Source organism: Aulonocara stuartgranti (assembly GCF_965226115.1).
Source record: "Aulonocara stuartgranti genome assembly, chromosome: 12".
In the NCBI taxonomy this organism is placed as follows: Eukaryota; Metazoa; Chordata; class Actinopteri; order Cichliformes; family Cichlidae; genus Aulonocara; species Aulonocara stuartgranti.
This window is the reverse complement of record NC_138948.1, coordinates 778,957-799,924: the sequence shown is the minus strand read 5'-3', so window position 1 is coordinate 799,924 and position 20,968 is coordinate 778,957. Positions and strand designations below refer to the sequence as shown.

The following is a 20,968-nucleotide window of genomic DNA, read 5'->3' as shown; positions in this document are numbered from 1 at the left end:
CTGACTAACCTCAGACTAACCTCAGGCTAACCTCAGACTAACCTCAGACTAAACTCTGACTAACCTCAGGCTAACCTCAGACTAATCTCTGACTAACCTCTGACTAACCTCACAAAAGAGAAAATGACACATTTTCTGTTCTGGGGGCTCTGGGCTGTAGGTTGGGCATTTTTCACTTGTTGGTCACAGTTACAGAATAAATCACTCACCGGTGAATCAGAAAACGACCCGAGCTTCACGGAGCCACTGAAAGCTAACCAAGCATCAGTGAGCACGCTCTTGATGATCAGCAGTCAGTTTAATTAACACAACCCTTCATCCTGAGCACAAAACTCATGCTTCTCCTATTAAACAGCAAAGATGACAGATGTTTCCTAACAGATGTAAAAACAAAGGCCTGATCCTGATCTCAGTCCTGCTGCTGGCTATAATGACCTCGCTGTGAGGATCACACATACTGAATACTGTTTACCGCAGAGCCACAGACAGGTGGGCTGAGTGCCATAACGCCACACAGAGCTTCAGCAGAGGTCAGGGCGTAAAGTAAAGTAGAGTAGAGTAAAGTAGAGGGACGGACCTGCAGGTTCTTCCTCCACACATTGACGGCAGCAAAGGCGAGCTGCATCTGTTTCCTGCGGGCGTCTTTGTGCCGTTTGTAGGCGATCTCGATGAAGATGAGGAAGATCCCAGCCACGATGCCTCCAGCAACCAGCATGAACACACCTGAGGGGCACAAGTGACGAGAGACGGCGTGAAACGCTTCACAGGTAACATCTGCTAAACGGCACAGCCTCAGGGGCGCAGTTCATGCAGCAGAGGCAGCACTGAGTCCTACCCGCCATGTTCTCGAAAGTGAGGGTGGCCGGGGCGTTGCTCCTGGAGTCGCACTCCTGGTATCGAACCCACGTCTTGTCGAGATCCTCCATGAAGCCGTTCTCATGAGAACTGTGGAGAGTCAATGAAGCGTGAGCGGACACGTATTTGATTGCTCAGATGTTGGTTTGTGCTCAGGTGTTTTTAATGTGGAAATATGTGTCTGTGTGACATCCTCCACACCCCAGGTCACTCACTTTTTATGTTTTCACGGCCCTGGCGGGGCCTCCTGTGAGATTGGTCTCGTGTGGGCGTGTCCTGCCATCTCGCCCGCCTTTTTGTACTGACTCTAATCATCAATTAAGAGTACTTAAGGCCAGAGATGCACACTTTGTACAAGGACTGACACTAGCAGCACTGACTAACAATGTGCTGAGGTCAGTTTCATCATCATTGATGACCCTACAGCACAGAGCCAACATCCCCACAGTCACAGTGGCCAGAGAAGCAGAAGAACATCACATGAAGAAGGCCCTGAGTAAATGTGGATATCCCAGCTGGACATCTGTCAGAGGGGAAGGCTCCTAAAGAGACGTTTCTCCCACTGAAAATGTCCAGATGAACAGAATCAAGGTTTTGGGAAAATGGTTCGACATTACGAGGTGGAGGAAACACGAAAGCTGTAAGCACATACTCCACCAACACCCTCCCGCTGGTTGTTTCAGGAGTGTGTCGGCGGAGTAGAAATCCTCTTGGCCATCATCGGTGATGACTCTCTAACTCTGACTGTAATCGCAGCCAATCAGAATGTGTCTTTGGTGATCAGAGAAAAGAATCGCTGTGACACAACAGAAACATCTTTCAGCTTCTCAAAGTTTTCCTGTTCGCTAAAACACACCCAGGATGGGCTGCAGGTGAGTACCTGAAGGTTTTCGTACCTGAGAATAGCCAGAGACACGTTCTGTTTCCACGGGCTGTCCTTCCTCATTCCGATCCCGAATCCGGAGCGGAAGAACAGCTCTCCTGTCGTCACCAGATCGCACTTCTGCGACGCCTCAAACTCCAGCACGGCGCTGTCCCAGATGAAGGCGTGAAGCTTACTGCGGGAGGAGGGCGAACGTGTTGACAGAAGCAATCTCCACAGTACAACAGGTGCGTTCACGACAGGTGTGCTGACTCTGAGCTGCTTACTTGTCTCGCACAGCTTGGATGGCCTCGGCGGCGCTCTCGTAGTTGTGCTTCTCCATGTGCCGGTACATGGTGCTGAGCTCCACCTGCCTTCTGAAGTAGATATCCACCGAGCTCTGCTTCACTGTGGCGTAGATGAACTTATCTGATGGGTTACGCAGCTGAAAGCGGCAGCACACGGCACAGCGTCACACATTATCTCTGAAACCACGCTCTCCTAACACCTGTGAGGGTCGCACCTGCGTGAGCAGGGTTGGTTCACTCAAGACGAGGAGAACCCAGACGTTTAACACATTTATGAACAAAACCAGGAAAAACATCCACAGTCGCACAGCTGGAGGAGGCTCGAGCATGACACACCGACTCCTGCATGAGTCAGTCAGGACACGACTGCCCGAACAAACCCTGAGTCCTCAAGGACATGAGCTGGTGGGAGGAGACAGCCTGACAGACACTTGGAGCTCAAATGTGCGATGGTCAGGTTCACCTTCGATCCAGGTGAAGAAAAGCAGGAACTCAAACTGTGTACCTGTGTGTGTGTACCTGTGTGTGTGTACCTGTGTGTGTGTGTGTGTGTACCTGTGTGTGTGTGTGTGTGTGTGTGTGTGTGTGTACCTGTGTGTGTGTACCTGTGTGTGTGTACGTGTGTGTGTGTGTGTGTACCTGTGTGTGTGTGTGTGTGTGTGTGTGTGTGTACCTGTGTGTGTGTACCTGTGTGTGTGTACCTGTGTGTGTGTGTGTGTGTGTGTGTGTACCTGCGTGTGTGTGTGTGTGTACCTGTGTGTGTGTGTGTACCTGTGTGTGTGTGTGTGTGTGTGTGTGTGTACCTGCGTGTGTGTGTGTGTGTGTGTGTGTGTACCTGTGTGTGTGTACCTGTGTGTGTGTGTGTACCTGTGTGTGTGTACCTGTGTGTGTGTGTGTGTGTGTGTGTACCTGTGTGTGTGTGTGTGTGTGTGTGTGTGTGTGTGTGTGTGTGTGTACCTGTGTGTGTGTGTGCATGTATACTGTCACTTCTTTAGACAGTTAAACATTTTCGCTGCTGTGAGTGTTTTTATTCTATATTTTTCTGTATTTTCGCAGCTCTGTGTCCACTCTCTGACACATTTCCCACGTGTGGGACCAATAAAGGTTTATCTCATCGTCCTAACAGAATATCCAGCCCCAGCTGGCTCTGTGCACTCAGACTGACTTCAGAGATCATTTCACACATTTGGATCTTTGATTTCAGTCCAGGTGAAGCTCGTTGCAGGAAACCGTCCTCTCACAGACGAAGAGCTGGGCGGTTTCCAGGTTTGGTCTTTGTAGACTTTCCTGGTTTAAAAGGAACAAATGACGGGCTGTGATAAGGGACGGCACAGACGCCTGGACAGACGATCGAGTGTGAGCCACCTGCTTTTGAAGCTTTTTAAAAGGCCCAGTTTTTACCAACAGGTATGAACCCACTCGTGTCATGTCTCAGGAGACTGAAGGCTTTAGCTTTACAGACTCTTTATAAGGACCCTGAATGCTGCATCAGACACAGATAGCATCCTTTTAACTACCACCTCTTCCTGTGAAGATGACGTAGTGCATCCTCACCCTGGGGTCGTTGATGCCAGTGATGCGCTCCTCAGGCCGGTCCAGCACCAGGAAGGCTGCCAGGTTGGCAGTGTATGAAGCTACGATGATCATGGCGAACCCTGCCCACACCATACCCAGAATCCTGGCCGAGAAACTCCTGGGAGCTCCTGCACGCAGAGCAGACAGGAAGCAGTGCCGTCAGCAGGTAGCAGCGTCTCGCCACCGGCTTTACCTTCAGCATCCTCTTACCTTCTCCTATCCCAGAGTTCAGCAGCACTCCCCACGAGAACCACATGGCCGAGGACAGGGTGAGGGCGTCTTCCTCTTCTTCTTCGCTGTTCACTTTGAACCTTCCGAACGGGCTGCACACACACAGCTGTGTTAGACTTCACAGCTACATCACAGGTAAAAGTCCTATCCTGATTTTGACCTTTGACAAAATCAGGATAGGACTTTAAGTGTCTCCCTGGGCACAGACTGGGAAAAAAACCCTCGTTGTCATTCTTCTGTACGGCTGCTCTCAAGCCCCGCCCACCGTCGTAATGTAACCCCGCCTACACCCGTCCCGTGTATGTACGTTTCACGTGCGGTAACAGACCAAATGGAGCGCTCATTAGGAATGGCTGTTTTTGTTGAAAGCCAATACGCCATTTTTACCATCTCACCCCTGTGACCAGGGGCTTGAACGTGCGACCGAACACGTGGATGAGCTAATAACTCGTTTTGTGGAGTTTGGGATTTCTGCTGCTGTTTTAAAACATGAGTCTACAGCTGAGTGACTCCTTGGAGGGCGGGGGCGTGGTCTGAGGCGTGGTGTTGGTTTACCTGAACCGGTCTAGTAGGTAAAGCATCACTGCCACCACATGGACCGACAGACCGACTAACAGCCACAGCGTGCTCTGGAACGGCTGCATGAACGAGTCCAGAGTGCTGCGAGGGATTTCCTGTGAACACACACACACGTCATTAGTTTTATTTCCAACATTATCTGAGACAGTTTGGAGCAGGAATCTTTTATCAGCTGTTTGAACTCTTTTAGCTCCGCCTCCTTAAAGCCAGCTCCTTCCTGATTGGTCACCATTACCTTTAATGTTCATGTGTCTTAATCTGTTCCAGACTCTTTGAGCTGCTCTCTTACTGATGAAGATTATTTTTAATGAATGAACTAATTAAAGTTTTGTCTGGCTTGGCTCGCAGCGTGAGAACGAGAAACCTGGGTAGTTCGCACGCTGATGGGCGGGGCCTACAGCTCTGCTTTCACAAATGTCCATGCAGCACCTCCTCACTTCAGCCAATCATCACTCACTTCACTTCAGCTTCTCTCACAGTAACAATCAGCACTGAGCTTTCAGCCACATGCCCAACAAGTCCGGAGACGGGAGCGAGTACGACTCCTCAACACGAACTTTGCTGACAACAGTTTGTCCCTCGTCCTCCATCTTCACCTGGCCCCAGGTGTCTGCAGGCTGAGCGGCTGATGACCCCCCCACACTAGCAGGGGCTCCCAAGAGCCTGTGAAAGTGACGTGCTCTGTTATCTCCATGTCGGTGTCGCTTACATCACAACTTGCCAATCACATTGTCGGATCATTCAGTTAGCATTAGCCAAGAAGTTAGCTAACACTATTTAAAAGCATCACCAGCAAAGTGAAACGTGGCTAACCGCAAACCTAACGCGATAATAGCTTTGCCTGGATTAATCTCTTACGATTTCTTCTAGAAGACAAAGGCATTTGTGTCTTTTTCGCTATCTCTCCTGGGCTATGACATCACAGTCATGTGATTGGTCAGTTGAGCCTGGGTGAGGGATGCCGTAGGGACAGCACCACAAGCTCGTGTGCATGAACACCAGAACTGTTTAACTAACATGGACTGCACAACATCGCCGTTTCCCTGTGACGAAACGTAACCTCGGTTCTCTGCTGCTCTCACGCTGGCTCAGGCTGAGCATCACCGCTTTGTTGTGTCGTGACAGCGTCACATCATGAACCTTCATCGTGGTTTGCACTTCCTCGCTCGCTCACCTTCTTGACGAGGATGGTGAGCCCCTGGTATTTGAAGGGTTTGGAGAACTCGATGTACTGAGCGCGCTCGTTGTTGATGGTGAGCGGGGCGACGATCATGTCGGCAAGGCCTCCCAGCAGCTCCCCCATCATCCCGTTCCACTCCTTCTTGTTGCTGTTGTTCACCTGCGGGAGGGAGGGAGGGCGGAGCTCTGTTAATGAAGGTTTGAGTTCCTTTTACATCGTTCATTCATGACCTCACTGCAGCAGGTTAAAGGGTTAAATATCTGCAAACCCACATCAGCTGCAACAAACACTGTGAGGTGTGCTCAGCAGCTCCAGCCTGATCACATTATTGATTACTGATGAGCCAATCCGCTGGGAGGAGCACAGCGAATCCCTGATTGGCAGGTTTGAAGTTTCTGGCTTTAAATAATAAAGGAGGATCAGATTTGTCTGAAGCGGCTGCATTTTTAAAGGCTGAGCTCAGATTGAATAAAACATGAAGGAGAACAAGATGCTTTCATGTGATCGACTAAACAGGAAACATCATCCTTCAGGAGCTGGGTATACGTGGAACATAAAGCAGATTTCAGGCGTGAATAATCTGTGAAGAGACGAGAGAGGAGGAAGAGGAGGGGGGAGGAAGGGGGGGATCCAGAGCACAGAGGAGGCGATGAAGGAGAGCGAGCAGCAGAGAGAGAGATGAATAAATGTCTCTCGTCTCCGGCAAGGTCGGAGTCAGGGACGGAGCGGTGGTCGCCATGGCAACAAGCCTGGGCGACGAGCTGCCGATGGGGATAAATCGGTAAGCAGGTCAGAGAGAGCGAGATGGCGATGACATCATCAGGCCGCAGATAACCACACGTAAGCAGAGACCATCCGTTTACTTTTGAGAATGAACTGTAATCACATTACTCCAGCTCACTGATGACACAGCCAATCAGAGCCAAGAACAACATCCACACACAGAAATTCTCCTCAACGCGCCACTACTACTCCACAGACTGTATATGAAAGATGGCCAGAGCCTCCGCTGTCGCCATGTTGTTTTTTAGTTTCCAGAAGGGACCATATTTGGATGAGAGGGTGGAGCTTATGCTGTCAGCTGACCATCACCTACACCTGCTAAATCACAGCCTGCTGGGACAGCTCACCTCAGCAGCCATGTTACTGTTGCCACGTAAACAGAACAGCTGTTTGTAACTAAGCTGTTTTGGTGCGTGACGTCGCTCCTGCGAACATCAGCCTGCAGCTGGATGGAAATGTGTTTTAATGTGTTTCAGTATCTAATGTAACCTCCGACCTGCAAACGTGCTGGCACAGATCACACGTCCTTCATCACCTTCATCATCGTCAGTCTGCTCACCTGAGCTCCACGCCTCAGATCCACCTGAGGGACGGAGCACAGTCAGCTGCAAAGAGCCTGACCGTCATCCCTCACAGGATTACAGGATCAGGATACTCTGATTACAGCAGAGAGCTGAACTTTCCCCTGGAAGTTATTCAGGCTGATGTGACACACACAAATATTCAAACAGGTGTACAGGTACACTCACAGACTGTATGTAAAAGATGGATGTAGCCTTTTTGTTTAAAATGTTATTTTTAATGTGTTTTTATATCCTGGAGCTGGCCAGCAGGGGGCGCCTCTTCTGGTTATGAATACAAGTCTGTGAGACAAGGAGCTTCCTGCTCGGCTGATCTGAGCTCAGTGAGCCGAAGTCGCTGCTCTCAGGTCTGAATGTTCAATTTGGAGATGATGTCATCAGAGTGAGGAAGGAGGAGGAAGCATCGAGGGCGGGGCTACACACTGAGTCTATGAATGTGCAGTGTGCTCAGTCTCTCTGTCAGACCCCCCGTCATCGTCACATCGAGCTCCAAAAAGACGGAAACACTAAACAATTAAGTTGTCCATCTTTGATATACAGTCTTTCATGTAAAGCAGAAGGACAACACGTCCAAACAGGAGGACGTTCGTCATCTCCAAAACCAGAACAGCAGTCGGACCTGCTGCAGTGACAGCGAACAGAGTCATGTGACACTTACTCGCTCCTGCGTGCCAAACTTCCCATCAGCCACCAGGTGAACCTCATAGGTGAAGTTCATACTCATGGCCAGCTTGATGAGCAGGTCGATGCAGAAACCATAGCAACACTGCGGGACGATGGGCTGACCTGGACACATAAACACAGCCTCATTTCAGTCATTCAACTTTATATATACGGTGCACAAACACACGCACAGAAAACGGGACAAATCGGGTCTGGGAGGATGGCGTGTTAGCGTACCTGGTATGGTCCCGTTGGGTCCAGTACAGATCACCTTCTTGATCAGGACTCCATTGACGGTGTACTCCTCTTTACACGTCCCGTCGCTTTTCGTTGGCTTCACGTAAACAAATGGCTCCTGATGAATCGTCACGATCTGAGCACACAAACAGCGAACACTCAGAGACGTGGACTGATCCAAACGATCTGGGAGACGCTGACGCTCGTCATCGTGGCATAAATGTTATTACAGCCCACCCATCCAAGCCGTAGTTCATCGTTTGTACAAACCTCAGTTGTGACGGCTTAAAGGTCCACAAAGCTCATTCAGTTTTACATATTTGAATGTAGACATTCGACAGGTCTTAGTCATGTTGCAAAAACACATCTATAAAAGGTTTAACTGTGCCCTGCAACTTGTGCTTCCTCTGATACTATTCTGTGTTTAATTCTAGTGTTTCCTGAAAACTTGCCATAGTTTCTTTTGAAATCTTTGGTTAAACCCAGACTTTATTTGTAATACGTTTCTATAAGAGGAGTGATTTATTTTAAATTTCTATCAATAATATTTGTTTTCTAAATATGTTATTTAGAAACCAAATATTTTTTCTGATGGAACAGGAATACCCCCATTTTCTAAGCGCCTACAAGAAATAAATGTTTGACGACGTAGCTGTGATCATGCTCCATAACAGTGGTGCAGTTTGAAATCTGACTGACAGGTTGTTTGAAGTTTTATTGGCATAGGAAGTGATATGTTAACTGAGGCACACCTCAATGTGTGCCCAGGTCTTTAGATAACCTTTTCAAACTCCAAACTTAAATACAACCCTGAAATATCCGTGTAGGTTGTTAGTCATACAGCCCACATGTATATATACAATGGAAATACAGAGGACCAAATACAGAGCCTTGGCCTACTCCACATTTTACATCAATAGAAAATGTAAACATTCACAGGACAGAAAATGAAATGTAACAGATTAAAAAGGCATTTTTCATGCTGTGGCTTGGCTTAACATCTGACCTGATTCATGAAGAACACAACAACAAACCACAACTCATCATTATCTGCAGAGCTCATGTCTTCAAAAACGTCCAACATAAAAAGTTGCAAAGGGAGCGGCATCACATTTCTGAGACGATGAACCGAACAGACGCGTCGAGCTGCGGTTTTACCTTCAGTCTGGTCGACATCTGGTATCCGACTGGCTTCTCCGTCTCTCCTCCAGGCCAAATGATTTTCCTCTGAGGGTTCATCACAACCTGAAGGGCACACAGAAACACACGGTGAGCACTCAGGTTGTGATGTTGTTGCACGCAGGTCTCACTGTGACAGGCTGACTAAATGACAGCATCAATACTGCATCTATGCATTCATATTTAAAGAGGCAGGAGGCCTGGATGCTCGCTCGCTACACCATGTTTCTCTCAGCAGCTCGGCTCTGACTGGCGTCGTACCTGTCACCGAACTAAACATTCATCTCATTTAATCAATAGTGAACTACTGCAGCGACTGTAGCTGCAGCACTCACTGATTCATGCGAGATTTATACTGTCACAGGCTTATTCCTCCTCCTTGGATCTTTATTTGGAACTAAACACTGTTTATTTGTGTGATATTTTGAGTATCACCACCCTCACCGAGAGACGTCGGTGAGGGTGGTGTATGGGGACAGAGAGATGTCGGTGAGGGTGGTGTAAGGGGACAGAGAGACGTCAGTGAGGGTGGTGTATGGGGACAGAGAGACGTCAGTGAGGGTGGTGTATGGGGACAGAGAGACATCGGTGAGGTTGGTGTATGGGGACAAAGAGACGTCGGTGAGGGTGGTGTATGGGGACAGAGGCTGATGGATGAGCTTGGCAGGAGGAGTCTCTGTGGACTATGATGTTTGCAGATGACACTGTGATCTGCAGTGAGAGGCTTGATGGGTGGAGGTGTGAGGGTGAGGGAGACAGGTGGACAGGTGGACATATAGGGAGCAGAGGTAGTGGTCAACCCTTCACAGACAGGTAAAGAAGAGAGTGGAGGCAGGGTGGAGTAGGTGGAGACGAGTGTCAGGGGTGATTGTGACAGGAGAGCAGCACGAGCAAAGGGGAAGTTTGACTGGATGGTAATGAGAGCTGCTGTGACGTATGACGTCAGTGACACTGACGGTGTATACACAGGTGCAGCAGATGTGTTAGCAGCTGTAAAGACAGGTGTAGCAGCTGGTGCAGCAGGTGTAGCAGGTGTACTCTACCTGTGTTCCGTTAAAGACTCCAACCTGGACGAGGCGACCTGGTTTCTGCTGGTAGTTCAGGATGCTGTAGGTGGCGAAGCGCCGGTCGCCGTCGTCGTTAAACTCGATACGTCCTGTCAGGCCGTCGGGGTACTTTGATGACATCAGCACCCTGCGGAGCCAATCAGTGCACAGAAGAATCAGAGCTCCTTTATTTTCACGTTTGGTGGTGACATCATCGTGTTGATGCGTAAACAAATCAGGTATGTAAGCAGAGGTGGGTAGTAACGAGTTACATTTACTTGAGTAAGTTTTTGAAAAAAAGTACTTTTAAAGTACCTTTTTGCACGATACTTTTTACTTTTACTTGAGTACATTTATGAAGAAGAAACGGTACTTTTACTCTGCTACATTTGCAAAATTCGACTCGTTACTTTTAAAAAAATAATTAGTTTAACACAGCGGTCTCCAACCTTTTTTGCGCCACGGACCGGTTTATGCCCAACAATATTTTCATGGACCGGCCTTTAAGGTGTCGTGGATAAATACAACTAAATAAAACTAGTACTGGTACCGAAAAAAGAAAATTTATTCATAATGTTAGGTTTTGTATTGTTGATTGTCATTTATGCTTAGAAATATTTAACCATATATGCTTAGAGGTGTATAATCAATTGTGTAGTGATAGTCTGCAAACTTTGTGTGCATTAGAGAGCACTCTGGGAGCACGAGAGAGGTCGTACCTTGTCTTATTGTTTTATGGTAGGATTAACGTAGCTACGTCTGTTCTAGTCTAAGTGCTTTAAATGCTGGACTTCCTCACCGTGTTATCTAGGGTGAACCATCTAGGGTGAGGGGGAGGCTACCCTCTTCCTGACCAAGGATGTTTGCTTTTGTGCTTTCATGTTATAGGACCCTTTGATCAGCAGTAACACACACACACACACACACACACACACACACACACACACACACACACACACGGTACTCTTTGTTTGTATGTAGACATCATATGTTAATGAACCTATGCATATTCATGTAGCCTCAATAAAACAACAGTGTTACGGGAGAACGAACGAGAGCAACTGGGGTCAAGCGAAGGAACGGCGTCTGTCCGGTTCTCTCCCGTGCACGAGAAACATGAAGAACTTTGCCTACTTCGTGTCTTGCTTGCTGTGTGATTATATTGTCTTCAACGTTCCAGCGAATAGGTTCAAGCTACAAACCTATCACATAACACACGTGAAAAGACCCAGGAAAACCGTGTTATCGTTTTTATCGTTAACTAACTAACGCTGAAAACCAATAAAAACTTTGAAAACTATACATTTCACACCTGAGCCTCAACTCTCACGGCCCGGTACCAAACGACTCACGGACCGGTACCGATCCGAGGCCCGGGGATTTGGGACCGCTGGTTTAACACATTAGATAACATGCCGCCAGTGGAGTTTCCGGTAACTGTTTTACCAATCAGATGTGGCCATGCAGTCACATGACCAGTTTGAAACCGTGGCGGGCAGAGCGGCCCAAGCGTTTCAACGTAGCGGACACACGGAAAGAAGAAACATGAAAACATGGCAGAGTCTACGCTAGAGCTGAAGAGGATAAACAGCATTTTCCTCACATACAAAGAATGTTTCGCTTAAAAGCAGCACAAATGAACAGCTCTGTCTTCAGTGTCTTCAGTGAGAGCCAAAACAACAACTTTTCAGCGTGAAACAACTCAGCTGTGTAACCTGAGGAAACGGTAAGTTTTCTCTAAATATCTTTTAGCTGTGGTTAGCTGGATGTCAGTCTTATGTGTCGAGCTCGAGCTGCGAGTCATGTTTTCGGCGCTACATTGTAGAGAGACAAGTTTGTGTGTTTTGTGCAGCTTCAGCTGTCCTGTTAACTGCTCGCTGGTTAGCTAGCGCGAGCTATAAGCTAACAGCTAGCCTGGCGCTAGAGTTTCACGCACATGTAAACAGCTCGTCTCTACTGCTTTAACTGTTAAAACAGAAGCAACACTGCGGCTGACAGGGTTTATTATGTGAAACAGCAGCTTGTTTAATTTAAACAGTCTGCATTAAGCTGGGCAGACACTGCGATTTTTTTCAGTCACGTTATTCAGCTCCTGCTCAAACTGTACAATTAAATCGCAGAGGTTAGAAGTTCATAGGTCACGATGCAGGTCTCACACTATACGGCCTGATGCTCTGATGCGACCTGAGTGATCAAACTGTGCGTCCATAACATGAAGCTTATCATACAAAATCTGTCCCTCGCTCTCCCTCTCTGTCTTACACACACACACACACACACACACCATCAACTTTGCTAAATTACTAATGAAAAACATTGACCAGACAGCTGTGATTGAGCAGCAAAGTCCATCCAACTCTTTTCATGGTTGTTGTAGTCGGGATAATTTTGTGAGGTCACATTGAAAAGCTGCCACCCAGGCAAAAGAAAAATAGAAAAGTATATTGTTCTAATAATATACTATCACGTTATTACAATATACAGAATTATCACGTTCGTACATTATAAATATTATAGAGGCTACATCGCAGCTCCAGTCACGCTTCCATCACAGTCTTTCTCGTCTTTCCCCAGAGTAACAGCCAAACAGGAGGATCTGTTGGCGAGCACTGCTCAGCCTTACACGCATTCTTATTTTAAACTTAATCTGGAATTCATTGCAAACTGTTTGTGCGGGACATGAATGACAGGATTTTGTTTTTCTACTAGAGTTAGTAAAAACATCTCCAGTGTGATTGAATCTTCTTGCCAAACATCTGCAGCTTGGCAGTGTATACAGCACTATAATGACCAGAGATCAGAGGTGTGGATCTGTTGCATGGCGTTCCTCACATCAAGAAGCTGTCGATCAAAGTCAATACAGCTCTTCCTGCATCTGGAGCTTGTGAAGGACGTCTCAGTCACGCAGGACTCCTGTTCACTGCTGAACAGTCACAGCTTCACAGAAAGAACCTTGAGAGCAAACTGCTGCTGAAGCTGAACCATCACCTCACTGAGTGAAGAAAGGGCACATTTTTGCTGAATATGCAGAAACAGATGCACACCCATACAACTTATGGTAAACTGAGCTGCCTTGTATGAACATATGTTGAAGCTGCCTCGTTCTGTTGTCTCTGAGGCTGCTGTGCCATTTAGAGCAACAATGAATATAAAGTTCACAGCATATCTAGTCAGTGGAAATTGTTTGCACTGTTTATATGTTTATATTATTTACTGCAGGTATTGGTGAAAAAAGCTTTATGTTGTGGAAAAACTGAAACCTGGAAATTAGAATCATTGCGCCTTATTTTGATGTTTTTACATATATTCCTGTTGAAAATACTAAGATTTGTATATTTATTTATTTTTGTTTGTCTGATAGCATTTATTTATAAAATAAATCTGACATTTCAAACAGTTACTCGCTACTTGAGTAGTCTTTTCACCAAGTACTTTTTTACTCTTACTCGAGTAACTTTTTTGACGACTACTTTTCACTTTTACTTGAGTAATAATATTTTAAAGTAATGCTACTCTTACTTGAGTACAATTTTTGGATACTCGACCCACCTCTGTATGTTAAGTTGAGGCGACACCAGGTCACATCAGCTGCAACATAAACAATCCTGATTCAGAGCGACTGATTGGGTCACACAGAGAGGAGGAGACACTTATTATCCCAGTTATGTCAGACTTGAAGATGAATCCAGATCAGATCAGCGCCTCCCTCTTATTCTCACTTTTGTGTTCAGCAGTCCGCTCTGAGATAATCCAACCTAAACGGGCTAAAGTGGGACACGCATAGCGTCACGTAGCATTTGCATCAAACAAGGTGGAGGAACGGCAGCGAGAGACCCACGAGAAAAACAAGCACATCTCCTAAGTGTAGTGCACCATGCCTCCTAATGACCAACCACAGAATCTTTGACCTGCAGCCGTGGGTGGTACTAACCGTTTAAAGAGTGGCCCGGTCCTCCAGATGTTGGTGTTTCCCACGCAGCCCCGTGGAGGTTCAGTGATGTTCTCCTTCTCAAACAGCTCCTGCAGAGACTGCGCCACCACGGCCACGGCGTCCGCGATGTGCGCCGACTCGTTCTTACCGTTAATCAGCTGGAGGCCCAGCAGGCCTGTGCCCACACACACGCACACACAGCAGGAAGTTAAACAGGCTGCAGACTCAAAGCTGCCCTCATTCACACACACATGTTAATTAAACACTCGCACACACTTTCATTCAGCTGATGTAATTACACAGTGCATCAGTGTAATTCAAACACACACTCGGGGCTTCAGGCGTCAGGTCAGTGTTCATCACGACCAAACTGCATGCTGGGAGTTCACTCTGACAATCACAGCGTTTGTCTCAGCAGAAAAGCCTCACTGAGACGTCATGAAGAGTGTGTGGTGTTTTCCTTCAGCGCAAACTCATCATGCTGCGTAAAGTGTCTGCATCTGTCTCCAAGCTGGGCCAAAACGGGTGGCTAACAGTGCTAGCATCCCCCAAAATCTACTGGTAATAGCTAACGGACAGTGTTAGCATCTCGCAAATGAACTATAGCTAACCATCAAGTTAGTTACTAAACTTTTTTTATAAATGCCTTACTAAAAACCTTTGGCTAAAATGGAATTGCTAACTAATATTGTTGGGAACTTACATTACGCTAACATTAACAAACTGTTATTTTTTTGAAATGCTATGCTAACAATTAGCTGAAATTTCAAAACATTTGGCAGGAAAGCTAATACATCATAATTTCAACTTTTCATGTGAAACAAGTTTCAAATAATGAGCCAAATGTGTGAGAACATAATCTGTGTTATTCCTGAGACTACTCTGCTTCAGGTCTGTATATATTCTCACTTATTATAAACACGTCCTCTAAGTACGATGCATACTTGAGGGACCTTGGTAGACTTCCTGAAGCTGGCCAATCAAAAAAAGAGAACGTTTTTTAGCACACGAGCCTTAAACAGACAACTTATTGCAGATAGATGATGACCTGAGGGCCAGCGGCTGCTCTAGTGCAACATAAAAGCAGAGCTGGAGCTGAGCCGATGAAGCTGTTTCTAATGATAACGAGCACTGACGGCAGCAACACAATTAGGAAGCCCGACACGTCCGCCTCTCTTCCATAAACAAAGCTAAAGGGGAAGCGTGCCTGTGCCGCCGCTGCCTGCAGACCGATGCAGCTGCACAAACATTTCCCTCATAGTGCAACAGGAGCCCGTGAAGAAAAACACCAACAAAATCCAGAACGTCGCAGTGCTGCTCCACACGTTTCTTTTCAGGGGATCGTTTCAGGAGGGTGGACACAATAATGCAAACACCTGTACCATCTGATATAAAGCAGGCCTGCAGATGCTCTCGCTGGTATTACGGGTGCGCTGAGATTTGAGTTACAGCTGATCACATTATTCTGCCCAATCCTGTGTAGGCCCCACCCACAGAAGAGTTTAGGATGAAGGTTATAATCTACCTCGCTGTTACATGCAGCTGATTTGTGTTTTATCTAGCCCAGGCTCGCTGCAGCGGCCAAGTTTGATCCGTGACTGAGCCTGTACGCTAACATGGACACGGCTGCTGTTTGGGGCTAAAACCACTAACACTGTTTTACAGCTCGAGCATTTCCACTCATGCTTCTGTCACACAAATTATACGATATTGTTTCAGGAAAATCTCCTCCTCAAGTAATAACGTGAAAGGAAAATATTGCAGATCTGAGATTTTCTACTAAGAGGAAGTCAGGCTGCTGCAACATTTAGTTTTCTCATTAAGGCTAAAAAGCTTCAAGCTGTTTGTTTCAGAGATATGACCTCTGACTGTTTCTGGTGGAAAGCAGAAACGATCTAGCATCTCTGCTGAGCTGAAACGGTCCACCCAGAAAAGAAACCCCCACCCTCGTGCAGCAGAGACAAACCCACTGTGGATCGTTTCAGAGTGCGGTTTCGCTGCACTTTCAAGGCAAGGATGGATCGTTTTTCTGACACATCAGCGACTCGGAGGACGCGATGTCCAGAAAAGCCACGCATCGTCTCTTAAGAGTGCAGGGGCCGGCCGGTGAGGATGTCTGTAGAAACAAAAAGCCATGGCAACAGAGCGGGGAGCCGATTACCCAGCAGCCAGAGGGGAACGCCACGACCAGGACCAGGACGCCACGTTAACTACAGCATCATGTCAGGGACAAAACTCCAACATGTGCACTTATTTAATGTTCATTAGGTGAACTCAGAGCAATATTAGAACACGAGCACCTGTCTGCTGGCCTTCATCTGCTTGTTCCTTTCACTTCATCGTCTAGTTCGAGCTGTCAGATTTTTATTCCCTGATTATACTGATAATACCACACAATGGATCTAACAGCTTCATTTTATTTACTTTAACTTAGCCGACTAATAATGACAAATGCTAATTCAAATAAATGAACGAAACGAGCAGCAGAGACAGGAGAACGTATCCTCGGCTTTTTCTTTCCAACATTCAGCAACTCTGATTTATTCATTTATCAGATTTTCATTAATATAATCATTGAAATGTTAAATTCATGTCAAGTTGACCTGTTGACCTCTGTGCTATGACAGTGAATAGCTTCATCTTTTCTATTGTGTGCAATAAAACCTGCAATCGCCTGACCTCTTCCCGATGAGTTCCTGCTCTTTTACATCCATTCTGTGCGTTAAAAGGGCGTCCGCATACTTTTGAAGTACGAAGATAAACGTGTGAACTGGCTGACTGAGTAATTAGCTGAATAAACCCCGCCCCTGGCTCCACGTTGCCATGGGCGTGGCCTCTATTGGCCACTTGCAAAGGGCAAAGCATCAAGCAGGTAACAGGAAGCAAGGGCGGCATCTTACCAGTGTTTGATTGGACACACGTCACGGTTACCGCAGCAACATTAGCAATTTATTACCCCCCCCCCCCCCACACACCTGAATCATTAAGCCCGCCCCTCCCACCCCTGTTTAGCAGCATGTTATTGTTACTGTGAGAATGGGCAGACGGGCGGGCGGGCGGACGACACACACTATAGAAATGAAACAAACAAAAAGATGTTAGACACATTTAAAGCCACACAGTTACAATGAGCCCGGAGAGGAGGGAGCGGTTAAGAACCTTTAAACACGCCTCCACGCTCACCATGTTTAAACATTCAACCGGCACTCCGAAGAAACCAGAGAGAGAGAAAACACACCAGGACACTGAGAAGCTAACAGACTGATGAAGAGTAGCTTCCTTCATCTGAGACCTACTAGAAACAGTGCCAGACACAGAGAGAGAGAGCTGTGCTTCCATCCAACCGTTTTAACATCGGATCGAATGATGACGCTGAGAGCTCGCTGACTCCCGACCTGCCTGCACCGCTCTGTGGACCGACACTTTTACACTAGAGGACGTGACGTTAGAGGACACAAGCCTCAAAGCGCTCTAACGCTCCTCTAACGGGACGCTGTCAAAGTTCCCCGAGCCTCTTCTGTCTCCGAACATCTCCAACCGAGTCTCAGGCAGTGCCTGTCGTTCTGGCTGCTTTCTGAGGAGATGTTTCCTGTCTCTGAACTCAAACCCGGCCGAGCTCTTAAAGCTACGTAGAACCTCTCTGTTTGGTTTCATCTTTCAGCAGCCCAACACCCTCGCAACCGCTGCCCAACATCAGAGCAGCCGTCGACGATGTGAGCGTCCCCACTGCAGGACCTCGGGACAGCCTTTATGGACGATGAAGAGGACCGGGATGCTGCTGATGTTGATGATGATATGTTGATTATGGAAGCGTCAATCGATTAGACACTTGGACCTGGAGAAGGACACGTCCCTTAGAGTGTCCTGTGGGAACAGCGCTTCAGGAGTATGGGGTGTTTGGTTTTTAGAGGTCTTTCGAATTTCGAGGTGTTGTTTCTCGGTATGTATTATTGTAGGGTCTATCGCTGTATGAATAAAATTTACTTGAATTTAAAATTGAATTGCGTAACCAAGTGGCTGAAAGATTTTACTTTGGAGGTCTCAGAATCTCGTCTCTGCTTTTTACAGATGATGTGGTTCTGTTGGGTCATCAGGTGGTGGATTCACAGCCGAGTGTCAAACTGTGGGAATGAGAATCATTGCCTCCAAGTCTGAGGCCATTGTCCTCAGCTGGAAAAGGGTGGAGTGAGAGGCGAGTTACTGCCCCAAGCACCTCGGGTCTTGTTCATGAGTTGGCTGTAAAAGCAAAACTGTCGATTGTCGAATGAGCTCGAATGGCAGGCCTCCCCCTTACAGACAGGGTGAGGAGTGCCATCGTTCGAGGGGGGCTCAGAGTAGAGCCAATGTTCCTCCACATTGAAAGGAGGCAGCTGAGGTGGTTCGGGTATCTAACAAGGATGCCTCCGTTCACATGGGCATTACCCACGGGGAGGAGGCCCACTGGAGAGACTCCATCTCTGGGCTGGCCCAAGAACACCTTGCCCCGTGATCCCAGACAAGCAGAAGAAAATGGATGGAAGGATCTAGTTGTTAACTGATGATGTGATCTGATCCTGATCCTATATGATGGTGTAGTGGGTGTAGTGAACTTTTATTGAGAAGTTGGACCGTGTTTAACTGTCAGAGGTCTGATTTTTCGTGAACTGAAGCAGCATTTGGTATTTGGTTAAATATGTCCGACTGATGATGACAGGAACAAAGAAAGAGCAGTTTGATCTATTTCCTCTCTGCAGGTGACAGGTGACTGCTTTCTTGTGAATTTTCCTTCTGTTCGAGCTTTGCTGTCAGTTGGATGGAAGAAGAGCTGCAGACAGACAGAGAGGAAGAAAGGAGGAAGAGCAGGTGAGAGACGGACGTACCGTCTGGAGCTTCACTCAGAGCTTTGCCGGTCATCTCCCGCTCTCCAACCAGCCAGACGTAACCGGAGCCGGTCATGTTGAGCTGCCGGGCGGCTTTGTACACGAGCGCAGCTTCGTCTTCACTGCAAACACACAAACACACAGCAGGTAAGCACTCACCTGTGGCTGACACAAACAGACCAAAGAACCAGTCATCAATCACCTGGCAACACTCTGGAAAGCAACATATCAAACACGCCTGTGGACGCACAGTCTGACTTCTTCTGTTCGAGCTCCAAACGTCTCTTTAAAGACCTGATGAAGGTTTGGCTGATTTCACCTCAGTGCAGTCAGTTTTTCTGCACCACAGCACCAGAAACACTGCAGCTCAGTACATCGACTGACCACCACTTTCACAGCATTCCCGAGGACATAATAAGAGCTCCAGGGTCTCCGTGGTTGGTTCTTCCCAGCGGCAAGACAAAGAGGAAACGTAAACGTTTTCCAGTTTTTGTGTTTTTATCTGTTGTACAGTGTCCTTGGGTGCTTTGAAAGGCGCTATTTTTAAATAAAATGTATTATTATTATTATTATTATTATTAAACAAAGGAGGCAAAAGCGTGGCTGCAGGGCGGGCCCACTAGCACGGCTAAAGAAACAGCCATTTAAGCTACCGCCTCTGAGTATTTTCCTCTCCAACGTCAGGTCCATAACCAACAACTACCCAGGACACCGGGTGTTTAAGCTGCTGCCGTCTGGCAGGAGGTTCAGGCTGCTGAGGTCCCAAACAACCAGACTCAAGGACAGTTTTTACAACAGGACAACAGCCCTGATCAATGCTAACAGCTGACCTGACACTTCTTCTTCTTTTTTTATTACTAAGTTAATATACTGTGTTGTGTCGTATCGTGTCGTGTTGTGTTATATGTAGTGCCGACGTAGGACAGTTTTCCAATTTCATTGTACTACTGTACTATGTATGACTGTGCAATGACAATAAAGAGTTATCTTATCTAATCTTATCTTATCTTAGCACCTCACGATGAGCTGAAGCTCGGGCCGTGGCCTTCAGACTTTGGCCTTGTTCAGTTTTGGAATCGCTGCTGGTGTTTTGTGCAGAAGAGTCTGACTTTCATCAGACGATAGAGGCTGATTGTCGTTGTATCAGACTAAGGGCTAATCTTTAGACCTTGTACGTCCTACTCGCGTTTACATGGATCTTTTTACACAACATTTGCAGGTGCTACTTTTACCTGTTGGGGATACACAGATTCAGTCCAACACTTGCTGATGGCTTAGTCACAAAGTTCCTGCAAAGTCATGGCAAGAACAACTTAAACTGTGACCAGTGTCCTAACCCTGATACAGCCTAACTGTGGAAACCACAACATCATCCAATCAGAAACCATCATGGAAACCACACAAACCTGGCAGAGAGGATGATGACTCGGGCCTCCAGGTCTTTCGCCTCCAGCAGCAGGGCGGTAATGTTGGTGTCCTGGCTGAACAGCAGCACCTTCTCAGCCTGGAGGACCACCAGATGGACACAGTGGACGGACGGTAACACCGAGGGACAGTGAGAAACACGGCAGAACAAAACACCACAGAACACATCGCAGGACAGCCATCGTTAGCTCCACATCCACAACCCCTCCCCAACCACCCACAACCCCAACCTTGACCATGCTTCCTCTCACCCACGCTACCACCGGAGGAGGAGGAGGGGAGGAGGGACGGGAGCAAAAAATGGAGACAAAAAGTGTTCAAGATCTGCTGAACTAAAGAAAACTCAAAGTCGAAGCTGGAATACAAAGAAGGAGGGGCAAAAAGTTGTGCGTGGTGTGGTGGCACATGCAAGCTGAGGCGCTTTCAAGACTCCAACCAACCAACCAATCGGGAACGTGCATGTTAGAGCGCACTGATGCAACTGCAAACTAAAAAAAAAAAAAAAAAAGATTCAAGTGGAGGGGGGGGAGGAGGGGAGGAAGAGGAGGGGAGGCAGGGAGGAGAAGTGATTCATTTCCAAAAAGAAAAAGAAAAGAGGAGTGAGAGGATCCTGGTGTGCGGTGTTCCTCGATAATCTGCAGACAGAGCCACGCGTCAGCCTGGCCACATGCAAC

At 47.2% G+C, this 20,968-nt stretch overlaps 1 protein-coding gene across 8 annotated transcripts in view; it reads right to left on the bottom strand.

Annotated features, from left to right (window-relative positions):
* Positions 1-20,968, bottom strand: part of grin1b (glutamate receptor, ionotropic, N-methyl D-aspartate 1b) — a 70,924-nt gene that overhangs the window by 25,115 nt on the left and 24,841 nt on the right. For all 8 annotated transcript variants that reach the window (XR_014280057.1, XR_014280058.1, XR_014280059.1 and 5 more), the window contains 15 exons: positions 20,276-20,373; positions 18,870-18,991; positions 14,011-14,185; positions 10,077-10,227; positions 9,013-9,099; positions 7,855-7,990; positions 7,613-7,740; positions 5,585-5,749; positions 4,387-4,505; positions 3,811-3,923; positions 3,580-3,728; positions 2,005-2,162; positions 1,752-1,913; positions 836-945; positions 578-723 (listed from right to left, as the gene is read on the bottom strand). Coding sequence is in view for 4 of the 8 variants with exons in the window: in XM_082554195.1 (XP_082410321.1) it covers positions 578-723; positions 836-945; positions 1,752-1,913; positions 2,005-2,162; positions 3,580-3,728; positions 3,811-3,923; positions 4,387-4,505; positions 5,585-5,749; positions 7,613-7,740; positions 7,855-7,990; positions 9,013-9,099; positions 10,077-10,227; positions 14,011-14,185; positions 18,870-18,991; positions 20,276-20,373 (2,019 nt within the window). In the remaining 4 variants the exon portion in view is untranslated. The remainder of the gene's footprint in view (positions 1-577; positions 724-835; positions 946-1,751; positions 1,914-2,004; positions 2,163-3,579; positions 3,729-3,810; positions 3,924-4,386; positions 4,506-5,584; positions 5,750-7,612; positions 7,741-7,854; positions 7,991-9,012; positions 9,100-10,076; positions 10,228-14,010; positions 14,186-18,869; positions 18,992-20,275; positions 20,374-20,968) is intronic.